Below are 23,714 nucleotides of genomic sequence, written 5' to 3'. Positions count from 1 at the left end.
AATACCAGAGCTTAATGGGCTGCCGGATGAATTCTAGAAAACCTATTCAGAATTATTACTTCTCTGTCTGGTTGAGGTCTACATTGTGGCCCGTAAAGGGAGAGCTCCGAGACTTCTCTAGGGACACCCTAGTGATACCTCTGTCCAAACCTGGCAAACCCAGGGATGTAGGCGGTTCATACTGAATCTAGACTTCAAAATACTTAGTAAGGTATTGGCAAACAGACTATACACTTATATGTTGACTCTGATCCATAAGGAACAGAATGGTATGCAGCAACATTTAATACCTAACACAACTTAAGGAAACTATATAGGGTACTGGATCAAACAGATGGGAATTAGGTTCTGAATAGGAGAGGTGGATTGAGATAATATACACTAGACCAGCAGCACAAGTCACAACAATCAACCACGTTTCACCCCAATATCCCATCTTCTACAGGACCAGACAGGGCTACACCCTTTCTCCAATCCTCTTCGCTATAACCATTGCACCCATGGTGGCTGTGGCTAGATTAGAGGGCAAGGATAGAGGTACCCCACTTACGGATAATTTCCACGTTATATCCCTACATGTGGACGATCTACTCTTATATATTAGTATATTAGAGAGTGGGAGCGTGATCTGGCTGCGACTGCATTTGCTCAGTGATTTTCGAAAATGTTCTGGTCTGCACTCGGACATTTCTGGATCTGGATAAGTCAAGACTCGACACCTTGGGGATGACATGGGCACTCCATATTGCCCAATACTTCGGCATTAACATTTATCATGACCCAGTTTATCTCCAGGATGAGAATCGGAGGGTAGCACTGCATGCCCTGAAAGGAACTGGGACTTTTTGGTGCTTGCTACAACTGCCAATGATGGTACGCATCGCCCTAACGAAAATGGTGATATTGCCCAGATTACTTTATCTATTAGTCGATTTACCCATCTGGATACTGAAAGGGTGGTTCCTGAGACTTGACATGCTATGTAGAACATATTTATATGGGACATGGGCAGACAGAGGGTGGCCCTCAACACACTTAAAAAACCCAATTATGGCAGGTGGCCTGGGAGGCCCAGGTCTGAAGTTATACTGCTCAGCTGTACACTTATAGTACCTAAACCGATGGCTAGATTGTGAGGGCATCAGAGAGTTGGGGAACATGGGAGGGGTACCCAATAAACATGTGCAAATATTTCACTTATTGGACAAATCAACAAGACCCCGAGCAACAACCAGGTTACTAACAATTGTTTGGAAGTATTGAAGAAAGTGTGTGAAAATTGCAATGCGCTATCCGTTGTACTTCCCACCACTTTCACTGGTTGAACTGCTGTATGGAGACTCCAGTCATTCCTTCTAATCGTCCCAAAAGCTGACGCAGTGGATAGAAGCTGGCCTAATCATGCTGGGGGGACTGCTATATGAATGGGGAAGTCAGGGCCTTAGACCAGTTGATCAGGAAGGATGGGTGGTTCCTCATATACAGGACACTAATCCGTATGTCTGTATGCCTTTGGGCCACTGTGCTGAGAAAGCCCAGATAGCACACTGTCCTACACTTACCAGTGACCCTGGTCTGTAGCGGACACCTAATAACTTGGATGTATAAAGCCCACAACTGCATCGTTCAAACCGATCTCCTGATATTCAAACATAGGTGTCAAACAGACTATACCCATGACATATCGTACAATCAGGGTCCTGAAACACTAGACTAAAGTTCACCAAGCTTAAGTTCCTACACCAAACCTATCTTTCCCCTCAAAAAATAGGATACATATTTGGAGGAGACCCCAGATTATGTCCCTAATGATCAGTCCCAGCAGCAGATTTATGCCTATGGTCTGGGCATGCCTGATAATACAGGGGTACTCTGCACAGGATGTTACACATTTGAGTGAATCTCTGGGGCGGGAACTAGATCTGTCACCTGAGACATGCCTGCTAGGTGGGTTTCCTCGTCGAGTGCCCAAGAGAGACCGTAATAAACTGATTGACCTGGTACTAGAATTGGCCAGGAAGTTGATATTTGAGCCTATGAGTCGACCTTGGGTCCACACTATACGACTTGGGTCACGGACATAGAATACTGGGCAATAAGAGAGGAAGAAGCAATATTGAGAGAAAAAGCATTTGGTTCCCGGTTTAGACCACACTAGAAGGTATGGAGTGTAGTCACCCGAAACTTCATAGAATATTTTAACTTGTCGGAGGCCCAGAGCACCTCCCACTCGGACTCCGAGGTACACAGCCTGGACAAAACAGACAGCGAAGGATTTGATAAAGTTGATAAACTAAGCCCCAAGCTTATTGTTGTTTGCCCCTGCTGTAGAGCTCACTGCACCTCTCACCCACATTATAGAATATTAACCATTAACAAAGCCTAAACATGTGATTGTTTGGTTTCCCTAGTTTGTTTCACTTTTTACATGTGTTCAACCTCAACCCTAATCTTATACAAATATGTAAAACTGTATTAATGTTGGTCCTGTAAGTTATCAACAAAAAGAGGTTTAAAAACAAAAGCAGCACCTGATCTAATGGGAAAGAGTCCTCTAGTGTACTGTCTCATTTTACGTGTGATGCAAGGGCGTGTTTGATCAGCAAGTACCTAAAGTGTTCCAAGTCTGACAGCTTGATCTCCCTACAGAAGCCTTTCAGCTAGTTTATGCCTATGAAAATCCAACCCTGGCATCCCTGCAGGTCACTTACTTCAGCCAGTGCATCAATCATCCGCGAAGCTTGAAAGATAATTTACCCTACGGCCAATATTTGCGAATTCGTCGCAACTGTCATTTTAAAGAGGAGTATGTAAAAAATGCCACCAAACTAACAGAAAATCTTTTGGAACGAGGATGTCCCAAAAAAGCTACTCAAAAGGTCGATGAAACGCGCCTGGTGGACGCCGCGTGAAAGCCTCCTTGAAAGAAGCGTGAATAAAAGAAAGTGAAAGGATTGTCTTTGTATCGACATATTGTCCCAACTCAAATTTGTTAAAAACGGTAATTGCTAGCAATTGGCATTTGGTAAAAAACCTGCATATATCATTGAACATCAAACCATTGTTTGCATTCAGAAAAGATCGGAGCATTGCCAATCATCTAGTCAGGGCGGCCCTCCCGCCTAAAGAACAAATCACAATAAGATCCTTCATTGGCCTATCACCCATTGTAGGACATAGGAAATGTGGGACTTGCATATGTTGTTTTACTACAGAAGAAGGGTCTATTTTCAAGTACAAAAATATTTTTGGGAAATATAATTAATTTACTAATTGTAAATCACGTTATGTTGTTTATGGGACCAAGTGCCCATGCGACCTCTTATATATTGGCAAGACCAATCAAGAAATCAGAACAAGAATCACACAACACAAATCGAGAATAAAAAAAGAACATACTGACTGCTCCCCTGTTCAACCATTGGCATACAATGAACCACAGTGAAACTGACCTCAAGTGGACAGTTATCTCGAAGGTCGAACTTGATCTAAGAGGTGGCGATCGGGATGCGAAATTATCCAGAAGAGAAGCAATGCTTATTGTTGAATTCAACTTGGCCGTGGAGGGCCTTAATGAACTGTCAGAGATATATAAGCTAAATTAATATGCAACCAGCTTCCCTCCGCAGCATCAGATACAGAAACAATCCTGCGCTCCCACCAAATACAAAATCTGAAGAATCCAGGGTCCATCCATGACCTCATCAGGCCTAAGAGACATGCTAGAGTTCACCAACACAACTAATGTCTGTTCAATCAATTGCAAACAACAACTGGTTACAGCAGAGTTAAGCACTTTATAGTTCCCACAGAAGTTTAGAACTCCACCTCCCACGATGCACCTTAAGAGATGTGGCATCACATGATACAAATCTGATCGAAGCAGATTAAGCGATTGTGCCAAAATTAAATTTATCTCCATGTACGTTCATGCCTACAATTGAAGGAGCGCCTGATTTGCATTTTTGATGGGGCCGATATATATCACCAACTGTTCGTCACTCACGCGACACTACAAACTACAAATCCCATGATGCTCGGACCGGGATAGCATCATGTACTAAGCAAACTCCATTTTCCCAGCAGGCTGACTCCCATGATTCAAACACAACCAGGAAACCCTCCATGGTTAAATCACGGCGTCCCTCATTGAACCAACACGCCTTTGTAAACACAGGCTGCGTGACAGAGAGCGCATCGCAAATTGAAGGTAAGAGGGTTTCCACAGCGCGGCATCCCAGCGGCTGCAGTCTGCTCCCCTTGCTTAATCAAAGGGTATTTACAATCGCACTCGTCTCTTTTCAGGTTCCACAAACAACTATTGGCACAGTCAACACGTACAGGAAGACGAATAACTAAAAGTAAGCAGACTAAATGACATTAGATACATCGTAGGCACTTATCAGACAAGTTACTCTAAATGACAGCATTGTCTTTACAGAATTCCTGCGTATTACATTGGCATCCCCGAAGCAATGTAAGTAAGCTCCAGCAGACGTCTGCGTGCACCTGTTGTTGGTAATGGATTCACAATAGTGACTGGGGTCCATCGCTTTGTCTTTTTCAGTGTTTTCACGCCGGGCACTTTACGAATTAGGGCACATTCCAGTCATGAGGTAAGAGGCTCAAAGAAGAGACCTTTTTCTTCTTCTCCACAGCTATGTGGTCCTGATGAGAACTCCATACTCAATAGGGGTTCGAAACGCGTAGTCCGTTTTGCTACACCATAAGATCTTCAAAATAGCTACATGTGACATAATTCTCAAAATTGAACAAATTACTGTCTATGGTGATAATTATATGTACCACTGTATAATTCATTGTAAATAAAGTATGTTTGTCGGGTGTGTGTGAGAGTGTAAGAATGGAATGTGTAATGTTGATCAACGATGTATGAAAGTTGAGGATGACGTTTTTATTATGAAATTGTTTTTTGTATTGCTTTTTCTATGTTAACCACATTGCTGTGGCGGTAATTTTTCTGCTGTGCGGCTTTTTTCCAAAAGCCGCGTTACATGACGAGCTCAGCTCGTCATCCGCACACGACCACCGTGGCTGATGACGAGCTGAGCTCGTCAGCAGCAGCGAAGGGGTTAATTGTGAAATTTGGTGAAATTTAACCAACGAATGTCGCAAAAATATATACAAATAAAAAGTGATTCATTCAGACTGGTTTCCAAGTCTCATACTCACACTAAGTTTTATTCTTTTTGTTGAGAACCTTAGAAGGTTGATTTAGATATAACCGTACTGGCACTTGTTTAGTTGTTTAGTGTTTTGTTTTAAGCCATTTCAACTCCTTATAATACAAAGAATAGTGGCTGTGTTTTCTTAGGCTACATATCAGCCTGATTGTTCAATCAGTTTGGAGGTGTATTATGTGGTTTTTATGGATGCTGATGTATACATTCAGGGTGTACTGGAACCATTAAAACAGTATAGCTTGTACAAGCTTAATTAACATCATGTCTCTCCAACAGGCAACTCACCATGGAAAGACTGTGCAAGTGGCGGTTTGGGAACTTATAAAAGTAGAATACTCAGATTAAAAAGTAAGATCAACATCAAAAGACAAGTCACACCTAAATTCCTTTTTTTTTAATTTCAAAATATTTTCTTAATTTTATAAGCAAAGACATTAGCATTTCAGTTACAAGGTTAGCCAAACGTAGTTTGTAGAGCAGTGTTTACAGGCACTTTGAAATATATATTTAGCTAACCCCATCTGATTTGACTTGCTGAAAATTAGGAAAAGGGTGGTAGAAAGAAGCAGGAGAGAAAGAAGGGAAAGGAAGACACAAGTAAGGTTCTGTAGTAATGAGACTAATAAGATTTATAGCCACGTGGCAAAGCCGCCAACCCACTGACTTGCTCGTGGCGAGATTGGTAGCTAAGTAGCCCACCCATCGCCCAGTAGGGCCATGGTAGTTGCGCTCCATCACGTTCGCCTTACCGAACATAGAGGGGGGCAGGGGCTGTGTTGCCGGGAGGAAATGGTTTCATGGGAGTTTGTAAGAGCCTAGGTACGTGTCGAGTGACTTCCACATCCCCTTGGTTGCTGGCCTCCAGGGTGAGTTCTGTAGTGCAATGTTATCCGCACCTCTGAGGTGCGTAACCCAGTTGAACCAGCCTTTGTATGAGGTCTTACTTGTGTCTTTCCAATTGGCTAGGACCATTTTTACCACTGCAGTCAGCAGCAGGTCTAGGGCGTCTTTATCATGCTCTGATCTTAGTTCTGCGGTCATGAATGCGGTGGCGAGGGAGGAAAATTCAGTTGTTAGCGTGCAGCCCAGTACTCTATTTATGAAACCAAAGATTTTCTCCCAGAATATTTTGAGAGTTGGGCATTGGTAGATAAGATGTGCTAGGTCCCCCTTTTCCTTGCTACAGTTCTAGCACAGTGCATCTTCCATGAGACATAGTGAGAATAAGCGTGCAGGGGTCCAGAAAGCCTTATGGAGTAGCCAGAATTTTGTCTGTGAAAGTACCGGGGAGATTTTATTACGTGAGGCAGAGGTCCATAACATTGCCAGTTTTCTCTCATTAAGTGTGTTTTTGCTTTGTTTTACCCAATAGTTAATCGTCTTATCGTTAAGTTTGGTTGATTTTGGGCATAGAAGTTTGTAGAGGTGCGAGACCTGGTGTCCTAGTCTGTTGATTTTTGCCATGTACTGTGAGATTGACGGTTTAGCGGGCGATAGTTTTCAAAAAGTTGTCAATGTAGAAATCAATGTCTGTTTGGTTATGCCTAGATTTCAGTTCGGCAAACGTGGTGGGATATCCCCCTTCTTCTAGTTGGTATGGGTGGGAAATGCCTTTCTCTACCCATGTGTCAATGGCTAGGCATTGCCCCTTATATCGGATCTTGCTTTTGGCCCAGAGTGACTCGAACTTAGAGCCCTTTATGCTGTTCTCCATTTTCTTATCTATTCTTAGTAAGGCAATTTATAAATTTATAAATTTTGAGGTTTTTTTTTTTTTTAAAACAGATTTTATTTGTCTGGACACACATATGATGCATTGCCCCGAACACCGAAGGCTACTGCAAGCAATAACATATCAAAAATACCATTGACAGACTTTTGATAGAAAACTGTATCCCGACCCCCCTCCCACCGCTCCCCCCTGAGTGCGCTGCTGTTGAACTGAGGACGACATAACTGTACAGAAAGCATACGGAGTCAAGCCAGGACACATCACCATAGTATCCATTGTCTGAGTGTTAAGGTGACGGAAATGCGGCTCCATCGGGCGGAGGGTCCAAATCCAGCCCTCGGTAATCGTCCCACCTTTTCCAAATCTTAAAGTCTTTGCCAGGACAGCCCCTGGCCAAGACCACAGGCTGCTCAAGCCCCATGAAAAAAGTCCATACCATTCCTCCAGGCCGCCAGAGGCGGGGCTGGTGCGCCTTCCAGGCGCATGCAATGTCTCGTTTGGCCAATGTAAGACCCAGCAACAGCAAGTGGCGTTTATACCCGTTACCCCAATCCCCTCCATGACATGCAGCAACGCCAATCTGGGATCTCGATGAAGCACCTAAGCCAGCACCTCCGATAAGCTCCGGAAAACCCCTTCCCAAAACCTCTGCAGTGCTGAACAGCTCCAGACAGTATGTAACAGTGTACCAATCACACCTAAGGCATTCTGGGGAACCCACCATTCCCGCCCGCCACAAGCGCTGCCGTGTGAAGTATGTGCGATGTAAATACTTAAATTGGATCAGGCGCAGCAGAGTGGATGTTGCGGCCGTCCGCGGACTTGCCAGGGCTTCATTCCAGTCCTCCTCCTCTAAATCCCCAACTTCCTCCACCCATTTAGTCTTAAGTCTAGTTAAGTCAGTTGAGCAGTGGTGGGTCAGTGTCTGATAGATGCGCGAGAGCTTCTTGTCTGGTAACTCACCCATAAATAATTTAGCTTCCACCGGGCTAAAGTCAGGGAGCTGTTCCAGGGCAGCCAGATAGGGCGTCAGGGCATGACAGAATTGCAAATATTTATAAAATTGGGAACGGGGCATCGCAAACTCCTCCTGTAGGTCTTGGAACGACTTCAGGGAGCAACCTGACATCACATCTCCCAATGAGGAGATACCAATAGCGTCCCATCCACAGAAGCCCGGGAGCGCGGACAGGTGGGGCAGGCGACCATTATGCCACAAAGGAGTTTCCTGGGTAAGCAGGTTCCACCAACCCATTTGGCGTAGTGCCTGCCGCCAAATATAGAATATTACCTGAGTGCTGGGGGAAGACAGAGTCAGAGAGCGGCCGAATACAATAGCATGTAGACCGAAGCCGAGCCCATAAGAAATCTTTCAACTGCATATGCAGGGTCCGCCCTGTCCCCATACCACCAGTCGTTCAGGACCAGTAGATGCGCAGCCTGATAGTATGAGAGAACGTCTGACGTGGCCAGTCCCCCCCCCCATGTAAATTGAGCGGAAGCAGGTCCGCAATACCACTCGCGCGACACCACCCTCCCACAGGAACCCACTCAGTGCCGAATTAACCAATTGGAACCAGCGCGGCGGAATCCGATAGGAGTGGTTTTGTAGCTGGTACACTATGCGAGGGAGGGCTACCATCTTAAAGATGGCTGATCTGCGATAAATGGACAATGGCATGCGGGACCACACCTTTATGTCCTCACGTGCACGGTCCCAGACAGGAGTTAAGTTGTGCTCCCAGGAGGCCACTGCCTCCTCTGACAGGAACACCCCCAGGTATTTCACTCCTGCCGACGCAATCTGGAGGCCAGAGGCCCACTCCCTGACCCGTCCCGTCCCGCCAAGTACCCACAGCGTTGACTTTGCAGGATTCATATAGAGGCCCGAGGTTTCACCGAAAATTTGGAGAATGCGCAGCAGCCGCGGCCCAAGCGATCTAAGTCAGTGAGGAAGAACAACACATCATCTGCGTAAAGCGCTATTTTGTCAGCAAGGCCCACCGACCATCGGAATCCCTTCAGCTGGGCGTCTACACGCACTCACGCTGCGAGAGGCTCCATAGCGAGCGCGAACAGGTAGGGAGACAGGGGGCAGCCCTGTCGCGTCCCTCGTCTAACCACGAAGGGGCGCGATATCGCCCCCCCAACACGCACCGAGGCAGTGAGGTCAGTGTAAAGGAGCTGCACATACGCCAAGAAGCGCGGACCGAGGTTGAGGCATTGTAGTAGGGCGAACAAGTAGACCCAGCTCAGGAAGTCAAAGGCGCGGTCCATATCGGCAAGGAATAGCGCCGCCGGCTCCCCCAGGGTCCTCCATGAGGAGACAGCAACATGGGCTCGCCGGATATTATGGCGGGTAGCCCTCTGGGGCATAAAGCCTGCCTGATCTGGATGGACTAACTCCGTGATGTGAGGCTTAAGACGATTGGCTAGGACTTTGGCGAGGACCTTGGCTTCGGTGTTTAACAAGGATATTGGGCTGTAGGACGCATGGCTCTTTGGAGGCAGGCCCGGCTTCGACCACCACTTCTGCATGACGCCAATCCGCCGGGAGCACTTCCCCCTCACGCGCCTCCTTTATCACCGGCCAGAGCCGTGGGCCCAACTGAACGAAAAATCGCCGAAAAAACTCGCAGGGGAAACCGTTTGGTCCCGGCGCCTTACCAGGATTCAACTCACCCAGAGCCGTACCTATCTCGTCATCGGTCAGCGGTCCATCCAGCAGATCCCGCACTTCGTCAGACACCGCCTGCTGGGGTAGGTCGTCGATAAATCGCTGGACCACATCGGCCGGTAAGCTATCCCGCGGCGCATATAGCTCCTCGTAGTAGAGAGCAAAGCTCTCCGCAATCGCCGGGGGTTCCAGTATAGGCCTGCCCCCGGGGTCCACTATCCGAGGCAGCGGCTGGGCATGTAGTGTGCCCCGACATAGGTGGTGTAGCATTTTACACGATTTATCTCCCCACTGGTATACCCGACTACGAGTGGTCAGCCAAGCCTGGCGCACCTCGTCCATCAGCACCGCAGTGTACTGCTGCTGGGCCAGGAGCAATCGTTGCCTGCCCGGGCCCCCGTCCGCCTCCCGACAACTGCGCTCTAAACCCTCCAGCTCCGCCTCATGGCGCACAAGCTCGTTCCGCCGTTCCCTACGGGCAGCCGCACACCAAGAAATATCCACGCCACGCATAGTGGGTTTGAGGGCCTCCCAAACACTAGTCTGAGAGTCAACTGAGCCTACATTGGACTCTAGATACCGATCCAATTCCAGGGTCATGTGTGCCATATAGTTTTCTTGCGCCAGGTGCCACCCCAACAAACGCCATCTAAACGGCTGCCTGGCCAGACCTACATTAAAAGTGAGAGCAACTGGTGAGTGGTCAGACAAGGCCCTCGGCAGGATGTCCACCGATATAATTCTAGAGGTCAGTCCCCGTGGAACAAATATATAATCGAGTCTAGAGAACAAGTCATGTACAGCAGAGAAATACGTGTACTCCATCCCCGAGCCATGCATGTATCACCATGTGTCCGTCCAGTCCAGTCCTGTCGCCAGGGCGTGCAGTTTAGTGGTAGAACCTCCCACTTCCCCCCCTCCTAGTGGCCACCCCACCACGCCATCTGTCACTACTCAAGTCCATCACATCGTTCCAGTCCCCGACCCAGTACGGAGAGGGTATCGGGCATGTCACCCCAGAGGGACATAAGCTTCTCAACCAGGGGCCACTGTAAAGGTGGCGGGGCATAGACACTACCCAGAGTCACCATGTCACCCCCTATCCTGTTCTGCACGAAGACATATCTGCCCTGTGTGTCCGTCCAGAGTCGCCCATGTACATAGGAAACCCTACGGTGAATCAGGATGGCCACCCCCCTCGAGCCCCTAGTGAAGCATGAGTGATATGCCTGTGTGTACCCAAACCGTTGGAGGCATAGTATCTTTGTTCCCAGCAAATGTGTCTCCTGAAGGAGTAGGATATCCGCCCCGCCCTCTTAGCGTGCCGGAGAACAGCTCCCTTCTTCACTTTGTCTAGCAACCCACGCACATTCCTGCTCACTATATGCAAGGAACCAAGGCCTAGCCGTCCCTCCCTACCGCGCACAGACATAAGACCAAAGCATTACATAAATGATAGATACCCTCACGAGGTGGGCCCCAGACCAGGACTTTTCCCCCCACAGCAAATGTCTCACTCACGTGGCAGGGACCTGCTGGCCCGCGACGTCCACAGTGGTGCAGCAGACCTTTCACAGCGCTAGGAAAGATGGCCGCCGTCCCCTCCTGCAACACCTCGGCGCCGTCCGCACTCGACCGGAACTGCTTTCACTTCGCCAGGACAGGGGCCCACAGCAACGCCGCGTAGGATCAACAGCGCCGCTCCCCACGCTCAGCCAGGCCTAATGGGTGCGCTGCCCGGGTCAGAGCCAGCAACTCGGGGCATCAAAAATGGCTGCCGTCTCTCCGGGGCCGGTCAGCAGCCCGGGTCTGTGCTTCTGCGGCACCTCCCAGCCCCAGGAAGTCCCACTGCTACTGCCTCCACCCAGGGGGGCACTGTCTCTCGCCAGTCCAGGCTCTCCCAAGCGAGGCGCTTCACCCGAGCCGGCAAATCGGGTCTCGCCCGCCGGACCAGGGTCCCCCGCGTCGGCCTGGCCAGTCAATCGAGGCCCTGTTTCCGAAATCGCGGGAGCACAGGCCGCCCGCTCTTCCCTAAAGCGCCTCGCAGCCCTCCGGGAGCCCCCGCCGGTCTCCAGTGCCAGCAATCAGCAGCGGCAGGTTTCTACACCCCGGGCAGTGAGTTGTAAGCACTCAGGGCAGGATATATTGCCAGGATAAATATCGGGCTGGCCGGAGCGAGCTCAATACACAGCCACCATTGCTGCCGGCCAAGCCACGCCCCCAACATTTTTGAGTTTTTAAAAATTGACCTGGAGGCGTGAAAATGCTTATTAGCTGTTAACATCAACATTGGGTTTAAATTGTTCCGTATGCCTCTCTTGACTTGTAGCCATACCGGTGTGTATCAATTAGGAGGTAATATCCAGTAAGACCCCCTGCTTTGCCAGAAATGCTGTTTGATATATTCTGAAGTCTGCTAGGTTTACCCCTCCAAGTTTTTTCTCCAATCTTTGTTTTTTTATGCTTATCTTTGCTTTCTTCTCTCGCCACAGGAATTTAGTGATCAGGATGTCTACCTTACAGTGGAAGTCATCTGTGAGTAGTAATGGGAGCATCATTTTGATCGTTTCAATTCTTCCCCACCACGTTATGAATGTCGGGGACCAGGCCTCCAAGAGTTTTTTTATAATCTTTTCTAGCAACAGTTTCTCGTTGTGGCCTAGTGTGCTCATGAGGTCGCTTTCAAAGTGTATACCTAGATATTTGATAAACCCCGTTTGCCAGGCTAGGCCTGATCCCCCTAAGATGTCCCTCATGCAGTGGATATTCAAGGGCTTGCATTCTGATTTATCCCTGTTGAGCTTGTATCCTGAGTGTCCGGAGTATTTACCTATGGTGTCCAGCAGGGCCTCAATTGAGGTCTTCGATTGCTCCGTTACAAATAGAATGTCATCCGCATATGCAGCAAGTTTTATTTCAACGCCATTAATATCGAACCCTTTTATTTTCGTGTTTACCTTGATGTCACAAATCAGGGGTTCGAATGCCAGCAAAAATAGCAAGGGGGACAGTGGGCAACCCTGTCTTGTGCCGCGTTGTAGCGTAAGGGGTTCGGAGAGTGACCCGTTAATAACAATACGGGCTTTTGGATCCCCATACAGGGCCATTACCTTCCGTATATATCCTTCTCCTAAATTGAAAGATTGCATGCATTGCTCCAGGAAGGTCCATGAAACTCTATTAAAGGCCTTCTTGGCATCAAGGGTAATAGCTACTGCTGGCTCTGCTTTTGTGGCAGTGTGCTCCAGTATGTGGCAGAGAAGTCTAGTGTTGTCATTAGACATCCGGTCCTTAGGAAACCCACCTTGGAGTTGCTTATTAGGTTGGGTAGGATGGAATCTAGTCAGGCTGCTAGGATTTTTGCGTATATTTTGCAATCCACATTAATAAGGGATATGGGTCTGTAGTTCTTGGTTGATAGACGGTCCTTATCCTCCTTTGGGATGACTATTATGTTGGCTTCCGACATAGATTGTGAGACCATCCCCCTATCCGCACAGTGGTCATAGACCCTCTTCATGGTAGGTTTCAGCTGCTCTAGGAAGGTCTTGTAAAAGGTGGCTGTGTACCCATCCGGCTTGGGGGCTTTGTTATCTTTCATTGACACCTAGATTCCCAACACACTGAACAACAGTTGGGAGAAGAGGTCTAAGTGGTGAAAGAATGATAGGGAAGAGACTCTTTTCTTGCACCATTAAACTTTAGCCTTTAATTATCTACTCATTTGTTTTGTGCCCAAAAATGCACCCTCCCCTTAATGCTTCCTCACTTCCACACTCTACCTATGACCTCTGTGAATGTCTGAAAGCAGTCATGACCCCTTTAGAGCTTGTAGAAACACCACAGGGACTACACTCACCTTACATTAAGCTCAACGTTCTACTACTGGTGAGTATTTTAAGGCAGAGCACAGAGGGTAATGCTATTCTCATTTTTTTTTAAAAGAATAGGAAACAACTCACGGAAGCAACCAAGGGTGACTATGAAGTTTCACCAAAGTGATCAGAGTTTATCATCACAGGCATATACCTCTGCCTGCAACCAATAGGGAATTCTGTGTGCCTAATTTGTTTCTACCTCAATGATCCTCACAGGTAGTGTCCTGTTCTCTCGGCTAATACCCTACTCAATGTGGCTAGGCTGCGTCAATTTGTACCGATCCACTGTTGATAAAGACATTCAGGTCATGGTCTTTTGTGGTTTAAAATGTGTCTAAGACAACCAATTGATTTAAATAATGTAGGATGCATGGTGCATCATTAAAAACAGTTGTTCATATTAAAACCTAATAGTTACGACTGGCCACCGTGTATCATTGCCTCAGATTTTGATAGCGATTTCATCAGGGTGAGTATACAAGCTTGTCAGCCATGGTTCTCCACATACCATAGTCCTGCTACTGTGATGGCCTACCAGCAGGACAAATGCGTCAAGTACCTGTGGGGCTCCACATGCATTGCCACAATACCTCTCAGCTCCCTGTTTTTCCAGAGCTACTCCTCTGTTACGTCATCTCAACTGGCTCACTATTGCTTCAAGAGTCCAATTCAAAGCTGGATGTCTTGTTCATAGGGTAGTTTACTCTGCTGATCAGCACCTTTTAAAGTAGTGCATCCAACCTTTCACCCTATTGAGGAACCTCAGCTCGGCTAATCTCCCTCTTAGAAGTCTGTAGTATTCACAAATGTATCATGGAAAGCAGGCCATTCTCCTACCTGGCACCAAATCCGGGAATGCTCTTTATCTAAACATCCTAACCTCCAACTACCCTCCTTAGCTTCGGGAAAATCAAAAAACGTTCTCCTTTCCATATTAACCTGTTTCTCTGAGAGCCTTCTAAGAGGGTGTGCGTGCACTTATAAAACCTCATTAACATTAACTAATGTAATAGGCCCAACACACTGCAGCTCAAGAAAGACGCCAGTGGATGATAATCCAAAAAACAGATACCATTGCATCCGATCAGGTGTACCCTTTTCTGTCATAAAGAGATTTAACCCAGGTGAGTATTCCGCTTTCTTTTTAAAACTAATGAAAGTATACACATGAATACTGGCTAGTCAAGGGGAGGTGGGCGTATTATGTAGTCACATATTTACTGGGGAGATGCAGCTTGCTTATCAGTCCGCCAAACCGGATGGCAACAATAGTTGTAATTGCATCAAAAACAATCCTGGGAAGAATGGGGTACAGTGTGGAAATATCATCTGATGTTTTGAAACTTCCAGTAAAACCCTAAACTCTTTGTCAACTTTTTTTACTGTAGAAGGATGCTGTAACAAATAAATTCACACTAACAAAAAAGCAATACGTGATAAACATCTTAGCACAACTCATGGAGGCTATGCCTGTACCTATACAGAAATGGGTATTAGCACCTGTGATTCGGTGGTGGCCTAGACTGTGCTTATGAAAGTGCTGTTGTCATCAGAAACATTACAGCCCCAGCAGGAGCACGAGCTAGGGTAATGTATCTGGTTCAGGAGTGATACTCATCAAATCATGATTAGGGTTGGACGCCAGCAGCAAAAGTAAGATTTTAGGACCGAGAAATCCTACAAGAAAGACCGTTTCCACAAAACAATCTTTGACAAACTGGACTCCAACGTTAAAAATTTAGGAAGTTGGGGTCCGGTCCTTCCTCGAAACCCGTATAGACTCTGTAAACATAGAGGTTACCCTACTACGGGCAGACCTCTGTAAGATGGACACCAAGGTTAAAGATGCCGAGATCAAAACCGCAGCCCTCATGGAAGATACTTCCACCCTTCAGCAACAGGTGGCCCAACTCCAGAAACAACAGCGACAAATGGGTGACCTTCTGGATGACTATGAAGGGCGGGAGAGACGGAATAACATCCGTATCTTCGGGGTTCCGGAACGGCTGGAGGAGCCGGCAGCAGATCTTTTTGTTTAGGACTTGGTCTTGAAAGACCACCAGCCAAAACATCTCTCCAGTTACTTCTCAATTGAGCGGGCACACAGAATCCCGGGAGGGAAACCGAAGCCGGGGGGTCCCCCCTCGCCCCATCATCGCGAGGGTCTTCAACTTTCGGGATCGAGACACCATCCTCCAAACGGCTCGGTCTGGGCCGCCTTTACACTTGGAGAATACCCGCATCACTATTTTCCCGGACTTTACGATGAAGGTGCAGGCACGGCAACGCAGTTTTCTGGAAGTTAAAAAGGCCCTGCGGGACAGAAACATAAAATACTCTATGCTCTTTCCTGCAAAGCTGCGTGTAAAGTTGGATGGTAAAGCCTGGTTTTTCATGTCTCCGAGTGAAGTCTGGGACTGGCTGGAGGGCTGGCATCAGGTGGGAAAATCTCCGAAAGATCGCAGTGCCCCGAACTACCACCCAAATCACAACCTTCCGCCGGAGAGTCAGGAACTGTTCACTGACACCAACAACGTCGAACAATGAGATCTCTCATCCGCTCTAGAATTAACCTGCAATAATGCCGAGAAGTTGTTTGTCCATATTGAAGCTCTTGGTGGGATTCTCGCCATGGGCTACGGACTGCCATTCGGAAACATGTTTCCTATTTCCGCGAGCTCTTCCTCCGGCTCAGACCAGCCCGCAGTGACTGACTGAACAGTGTGCTTCGTAATAAGTTGAAATGCACTGGGTTATGTTTTTGTTATGAGTCTTATCTATTCATGGATAATGTTGGTCTCAGGCGAGAGGCATCAACGGCTCACCAGGTACCCCATCAATGATTGGGAGGGCGACAGGCACAATGCCTAGTTGGGGTGTGGATAGTTTTAAATCCGCGGGCAGGGAAGCAGGGAGGGGAGCAACTACTATGGGTTTTTTTAATTGTTGGTTTTTTGTTTAAGAATGAAGCACACTGTAGTATCGAAGCTTCTTGGTCAAGATATTTCTTCCACATGTCGATCCTGGCACGGTCCAAAGGGGTGGGATATGAGCAACCCACTTCTTCGCTCCGCTTTTACCCTCACCTTCACTATGCCAGACCTCCTTAATCATAAATTGACAATAATGACGTGGAATGTCAACGGTCTGGGTAACAAAGTAAAAAGAGGAGTGGTCCTCCAATTTATTAGGCGGCATGCTCCAGATCTGGTCCTCTTACAGGAGACACACTTAGTGGGTAACTGTTGTCGGGCACTTCAGCAGGGAGGTTATAAATTACTGGTTCATGCAGGTTTTACCTCTGGCTCCCGTGGGACAGGGATCCTTGTTAAGAAAACTCTGGCACTTTCACTCACGAACACATGGGCTGACCCGTTGGGGAGGTTCGCAGTCCTGGAGGCGATTTGGGAGGGCAGAAACTTGAATATAATTTCCGCATACCTACCGCCAGCATTGGTTAGTGAGGCACTGCGAGTCCTAGGCAAAAAAAATGTAGAACTTCCCCAGGGAACGTTGGTAATAGGGAGTGACTTTAACCTCACCATGAATGATCAACTGGACAGACACCCACAGAGGCGTTCCCACAAGCCGAGTTCAGACCTATCAGACTTCGCACAAGCGATGGGACTTGAGGATCTTTGGCGACTACAGCACCCAGCCACTCCCCACTACACTCACTATTCGAATGCCCATAAGAGTATGTCCCGAATTTACTATTTTCTCAGCCCAGTGACGGATGTGGGATATCTTCGGAACATAAAGGGGCTTCCCCGCGGAATATCAGATCATTCTCCCCTCAGTATTGACCTTACCTATCACCAACAACTTTCCCGCAGACTGATTGTTATCAACCCGTGGATTCTGAGAGTTCCAGATATTAAAGACTACCTCATAGAGCAGACGGAACTTTACTTTTCTGAGAACGTAAGCTCAGTGTCCTCTGCTATTACGATATGGGAGGCCTTTAAAGCAGTTCTCAAAGGCAGGGCCCTGTCGCTCAAAATTGGCTATGTACGTAAATATAATGACCAGGTAACGCAGGCCGAAACTGACCTGCTACACCTTGAATCTGCTCACAATGTTGATCCCTCGTAGGATACAGCCCACCTACTCCTGACAAAGCAGCAGGAGTTTAGGTCACTAGCTTCGGAGCGGTCACAGGCTCGGCTCCTTCATACCCGCCACCGGATCTATGAATTAGGGGATAGAGCTGGCAAAAAGCTGGCATGGTTGGAACGTAGAGATCAAGTATCAAGATGGGTCCCCCTGCTTCTCCGGTCAGATGGTTCCTGAGACACAGACCCCCAGGAAGTGGCCGAAACCTTTGCCGATCACCTTGAGTAGGTCTATACGGCCAAGGTGCAATATACTGCCGAGGAATCTCGGCTGCTCCTGGACGAGATGCAACTGCCCACCATTTCGGTAGAGGAGAGAGAGGTACTGGACGCTAAACTCACAATTGATAAAGTCAAGAACGCCATATTTGCAATTAAATCCGGTAAGGCCATCGGCCCTAATGGCATTCCCATTGAGTTTTTGAAGGCCACAGCCCTAGATATAACCCCCCACCTGAAACAAATGTTTGAGGAGAGCCGGGAGAAAGGCGTTTTTCCACAAGACCAAAGACTGGCCTCCATCGTAGTTCTTCCCAAGCCGAATAAACCAGCTACAGACTGTGGCTCATATAGGCCAATTTCGTTGATTAGCTCAGAGGCTAAGGTCCTGGCTAAACTCCTAGCTACTAGACTCCTCACAGTCCTCCCATCACTAATACACGCCGCCCAGTCGGGATTTCGACCCTGATCGTAATACGGCCTTGAACCTCCGAAGAGTAAATAACGTGCTGAGTAGAATGCCATATATAGAGGAGGAAGTCGCTATCCTTTCCCTTGACGCCACGATGGCATTCGATTCGATTGAGTGGCCGTACCTTTTTGCAGTTTTGGAGCGATTCGGTTTTGGCCCTAAATTTATACATGGGTCAGATTGCTATGCACCGACCTATTGGGACAGGTGCGAGTCAATAACCATACCTCCAGACATTTTCCGCTGCACAGAGGAACTAGACAGGGCTGCCCCTTGTCGCCACTGTTGTTTGCCCTCACCCTGGAACCGCTAGCTCACTGGGTTCGCTCTGATGTTTCCATACGGGGACTCAAATGGAATGATGACGTTACAGACAAAATCTCCCTGTATGCAGATGACATCTTGGTATACATGACGTCCCCGTCATCCTCCATTAACAGCTTATTCCATGTTGTCACAAATTTTGGAAAATACTTGTTCAAGATGTTGGCCCTCCCACGTTTTTTATACGCGTTTCAGAACTGGCCATTTCCTATTGCGGAGTTATTTTTTATCACGCTGGAGGGAGAAATGCGCCCGTTATTGTGGGACGGAAGGGCTTCCCGCATTGCTCTCCGTAAACTCACTAAGGGTTGGTACGATGGTGGCATTGCCCTGCCAGATATGCACTTGTATTATTGGGCATCCCAACTGGTGGCGGTCAATTCTTGTGTCCATGGACCACCCACAAACCCGGCTTTTTATCTGGAGAGGTATCGAACAGGACGTGAAGGCTATCTGGGGGCCCTTTATAAACCAGTTCGTTACCGCAATATCGGACCGATGCGCCAGACGGCAGCCCTGTGGCACCGGGCCACAAAGAGTCTGGGATGGTCCGACAGACTTACCAAAGCCACTCCTCTCAGGTCCTCAAGCCCTTGGCTCCCTGTGTTTCCACCTGGGGTTTGACAAATGGGACACCATTGGCATATCCACCCTAGGGGACATGTTACACAAAGGAAGGCTTCTCTCCTTTCCGGAGCCGCAGGAGAAACATGCTCTTACTCAGGAGGAGGCCTTTCGGTACCTTCAGATCTAACACACCATTCAGACAGCAGTGCCCGATCTCCCTTACCTCCCAGAGGCATCACCCCTCGAAGACAGGCTACTCTCTGAACCCCTTTTGTCAAAGGCTATTTCCTGCACATACCGCAAGATCTGTAATAACTTACCTGACTCTTTCCAGGCCCTGCGTGAAAAGTGGGAGGGAGATGTGGAACCTCTGGATGAGGAAGATTGGCGTACGGCGCTGATGTCTCCGCGCGAGTCAGCTATTAGTCACCGTCTCCGCCTGCTACAACTTAAAATCCTTCATAGGGCATACATGTCTGGTCCCCTACTGGCAAGACTCGGAAGGCGCCCGAATGACTTATGCCTACGGGGCTGTGGACTAACAGGTACCTTCTATCATACCCTGTGGGACTGCCCCATGGTTCAGCTCTTGTGGACTAAGGCCTTCAAGAAAATGGAGGAGGCACCAGGTAAGCAGATTCTGCTGACCCCTCTGGGAGGGCTCCTTAACGTATGGGAGGCCACAGATTTAACTGAGTTAGAACACCAGTGGCTGGCCCTCGGCTGTCTCCTCATTAAACGATCCATTGCAATAAAATGGGGTTCCCCTGACCGTCTACTGGTGGTGGGGTGGTCTGCAGAAACGGATAGGGTTATGGTCACTGAAAAAACAGTTTATAAACTCAGAGGATGCCCTAAGAAGTGGGATTAGAAATGGGGTAAATTGAATAGATATAGGGGGGAGATCTGCAGTTCTCCCACAGCAGACATGACCTGGCAAGGTCGCGAATTGTGCATAATGACCCAAATTGATCAGGATTGCTTCTTGAATTAGTGTAGGTCTTATTTTAAGTTTTTGTTTCTTTCTGTATTGTTTAATTGTCAGAGAGCATGCTTTCATTTGTGCCCTTGAATTTCTGTATTGTCTTGATGTGTCCGGGAGCTTTATTATGATTTGTGTATGTAATTGCCTTACGATGCGAAATGTGCTTCGATTTTATGTTTTTTCAATAAAATTTAATTTAAGAAAAAAAAATATTTTAGGAAGTATTCGCATATTGTCCGCTTCTTTCCCCATATAGGAAAACCCTAAACTACGGATGTGAATGTAGTGGGGATATATTATGGAGGTAATCAAGAACCACAGCATCCTTTCGCGTATAGTATAGGTGTAAAGGGGAAAGAAAACTGGGGTATAGTGGATAGCAAATCTTTCAAGACAGTTGAAAGTCCTAATCTCTGCAGCTCAGATGAGACAGACCCCACTATACCTATTACTTGAATTAAAGGGACACAACAAAAGTATCCTTTTAACCAGGCTAACCTCTGGGTAGGGAACCGAAACTGTGAAAGAGTAAGTATTCTCCCTCACCTACTGAAACCCATTGTGTTAAGTTAGGTACAGATCCCTAACTTTAGAAGTAAAGTAGTTGAGAGAGCCGCCTTTTTATGCAGAAACCCTCCAAGGCTCCATACCCAGAATTAAATTGAGTCCAAGTCAATTCAGAATAGAAAAAAGAAAAGCTCTAGAAATATTGATCAGCCATGCTTAAGACTATTAGGTGGACTGGAACTGCCCTGTGACTTTCCATACCTGTACCCTTTCAACCGGAACTAAATAACCAAACAGACAAACACGTTCTAGAATAATATCCTTCTCCATGCTTATTCAAACCCAGCCATGGCCAATGGTGGTCATAGGATCATAATGGTAATTCCTGGCATATTTGGGTATCCGTAGCACAAACGTGCCAAACACAGAAGATTAGGATCGCTCTAAAGGCTGCTAATGAACACAACCAAGCCATGAAGACGAGTACGGCAAAGCCAGGGGGAGAAAGCAGCCTGGCGCCCAACAAACATTGAGCCCTTGCACCCTTTAACCCGTTTAAGTGAGACTGTACCATACTATGGCTTTTTCCTGAAGGCCAAGGAGAACGGATAATAGACAGTGGGAATGTAGACAATTCCCATGGCACACAGGGGGGCCCAGAAACCTGAGCAAAGACATATTATAATGACAATGACCAGGCTGAACCGGAGGGCGCGGGGTGGGAGGGGCATATCAATCAAATTCCATCTTATGCTCCAACACTTTTATTGTGTCTTTTATCTCTTTCTCTTTTTAATGTGTTTTACTCTAATGATTTTAATTAATTGTACAGTTAATAAATAAATACTCCAGGTCAGGGTGCCAAACCTGGCATAATAATGGCTCTGGTACAATGGTGGTAAATCCTTCAATATTATGGGCATCAATGGTACAATGATGTGTCTGGCATTATGGTGTTAATTCTTGCTCTATTGCAGACATTCATTGTACATTGGTGGTTAATCTTGAAAAACTGTAAGCATCCATGGTCCCCTCATATGCTATATAGCAGGCCCCTGCATTATGGTGGCACTTTATGATGTGCGGTGAGCAGGAATTCCATGCGGATGCCCAGCCTATGCTGGCCATGGATTAATAGTTTTAGTTCCTGGCATAATATGGGCAACAATAATTGGAAGGTGCAAGTGCATGAATGTAAATAATTTTTAATATGTTAACGCAGGTTCAGAAAAGCCATTGCCATTAGTGTTGACGTTTTGCCAACCCCCTGTACAAAGCCTTAGATAAGTACGTCTTTGCTAATCCCAGGACTTTGAAGAGACGGTTGGCACGGCAAAAAGTACAGCACATGTGAATGACTGTTATGAAATTCCTTACAAGGCTTGGGATTAGAGACATTGGAAAATTCTGTATGGCATACAGGTAGCAACAATGCCCACATAAACTGCCTTCAATTCATGTTATCTATGTGGAAACCTTTAGGCCCTGCCACTCTCGAGAGCATTAGCAATTATTTTCACATCCATATCCAGTGAACATGGAAATCTTCCAGGAGTAGGATTTTGTTTCTCCTTCCCTTGGTCTTTCAGAAGCATATAGCACATTCACATGGTCCACCAAGTCTACAACATTGTGACAATGAAGATGTTTTTGTAAAGTTTTGCGACAACGAATGACGCAGATCTTGTAACTTTTTTTATTTACCGCTTCTCAAACTGAAGTTCACTGCTTCTCGTAAAATACCTTTTAACTAGCCACACGATGTTCTTATGGTTTACCCACTCTGTTTAAACTTCAGTTTATCAATCGTTTAAACAGAGTGGATAAAACCATAAGAAATTAACAAGCAATTAAATTCATAATCACCCATATCGATTAAGAATGTAATTGCTAGTTCATTTCGTTTGGCTATATCATTTTGTAGTTCTTAATTTAAGTTTTACATTATACTACGTCAGTTCACATTGCACTCAAGACAATTTAGTTACCACAGATCTCAAAACGGACAGCTCTAGACCATCGGAGTTTCACTTTTGCAATAGATTTCCATCCTTGGTCTCAGCTGGGCAGGGCGTGTTACGGAGCAAGCGATGCTTTGCAATAGGGGCCATGCTGTGGGCATATGAAGGCTGTTCTGCGCGGAAAATGATGCTGTAGTGCAGGGTAGGATGGAGACTGTGCACTTGTGCAGGAGAAGCTGTACTCAGGGCAGCGAGGCAACGCGAGGTGCTGTACGCCAGAACTAATAGTGCTGAGTGAGCGCAGAGGGTAGTCTGCTAGGTGATGTATTGTAGTGAGTACTTGGTGTTTTTAAAGCAATGTTTGGCGCACATGTGGTTTCGGTGCAGGGTCTAATAGAAACAATCTTAAAGCTACATACAGTATATGCACAAGTAGTACTGGACAGCACTCACCCGCGCGATGCTGATCTCTTTGATGACATAGTGACGCCCGTCCTCCCTGGAGGTCACTAGGATAGCGGTGCCGAAGGAGCCCTGCCCGATTTTGGCCACCCGGTTGTACTTGTCCATGGTTAGGGCATCCCTATAACCAGGTGCTGCAGTCTACGGTACTCAGGACGCGTTCATGCGCGAGGGGCGTTGAAGGGTCACAGCCTCTCCCCAGCAGTGGCGCACAATGGAACGCTCCAGGCACACAGGCAGCAGCAGCACATCCTCGGCCCAAGCCACTCTCTCTGTGTATCGGTTGCTGAGCAGCGGCCGCCGGAACTTGCGACGTTCAAAGAACTAGAAGACGGACTAACACAACACAAGCGACGTGGGGAGACATTTTTTTCATACTTTATTGAAAAGTTCAGGACGCACAAAAATAACATAATACTGGGAATTACCGGTCATCTGTTCGTATTTTGGATATGTAAGTTCTAGAAACTAGTACGTAGAAACCACATATCCGTAAAATCATTTTTTACTTCAATGTTTTATTTTGCGTAATCATTTAGAAATCATTCAGACACATTTAGTTGCGAAATGATGTATTCACGTGTTTTTAAGAATATGTTCCGAAAGGTAAA

At 47.0% G+C, this 23,714-nt stretch overlaps 1 protein-coding gene across 2 annotated transcripts in view; it reads right to left on the bottom strand.

The window, feature by feature from the left end:
- Positions 1–23,405, bottom strand: part of LOC147661202 (serine/threonine-protein kinase Nek1-like) — a 1,124,062-nt gene extending 1,100,657 nt beyond the window's left edge. Inside the window, exon 1 of one of the 2 annotated variants that reach the window (XM_086951243.1) lies at positions 23,095–23,405. In XM_086951243.1, the coding sequence (XP_086807369.1) occupies positions 23,095–23,211 (117 nt within the window). In that variant the 5' untranslated portion in view covers positions 23,212–23,405. The remainder of the gene's footprint in view (positions 1–23,094) is intronic. The other variant, XM_086951242.1, reaches the window with a different exon arrangement.
- Between the last annotated feature and the right edge of the window lie 309 nt (positions 23,406–23,714).

Source organism: Lissotriton vulgaris, unplaced genomic scaffold (assembly GCF_964263255.1).
Source record: "Lissotriton vulgaris unplaced genomic scaffold, aLisVul1.2 SCAFFOLD_228, whole genome shotgun sequence".
Lineage (NCBI taxonomy): Eukaryota > Metazoa > Chordata > Amphibia > Caudata > Salamandridae > Lissotriton > Lissotriton vulgaris.
The sequence above is the reverse complement of the archived record's forward strand: the minus strand, read 5'-3'. Positions and strand labels throughout refer to the sequence as shown.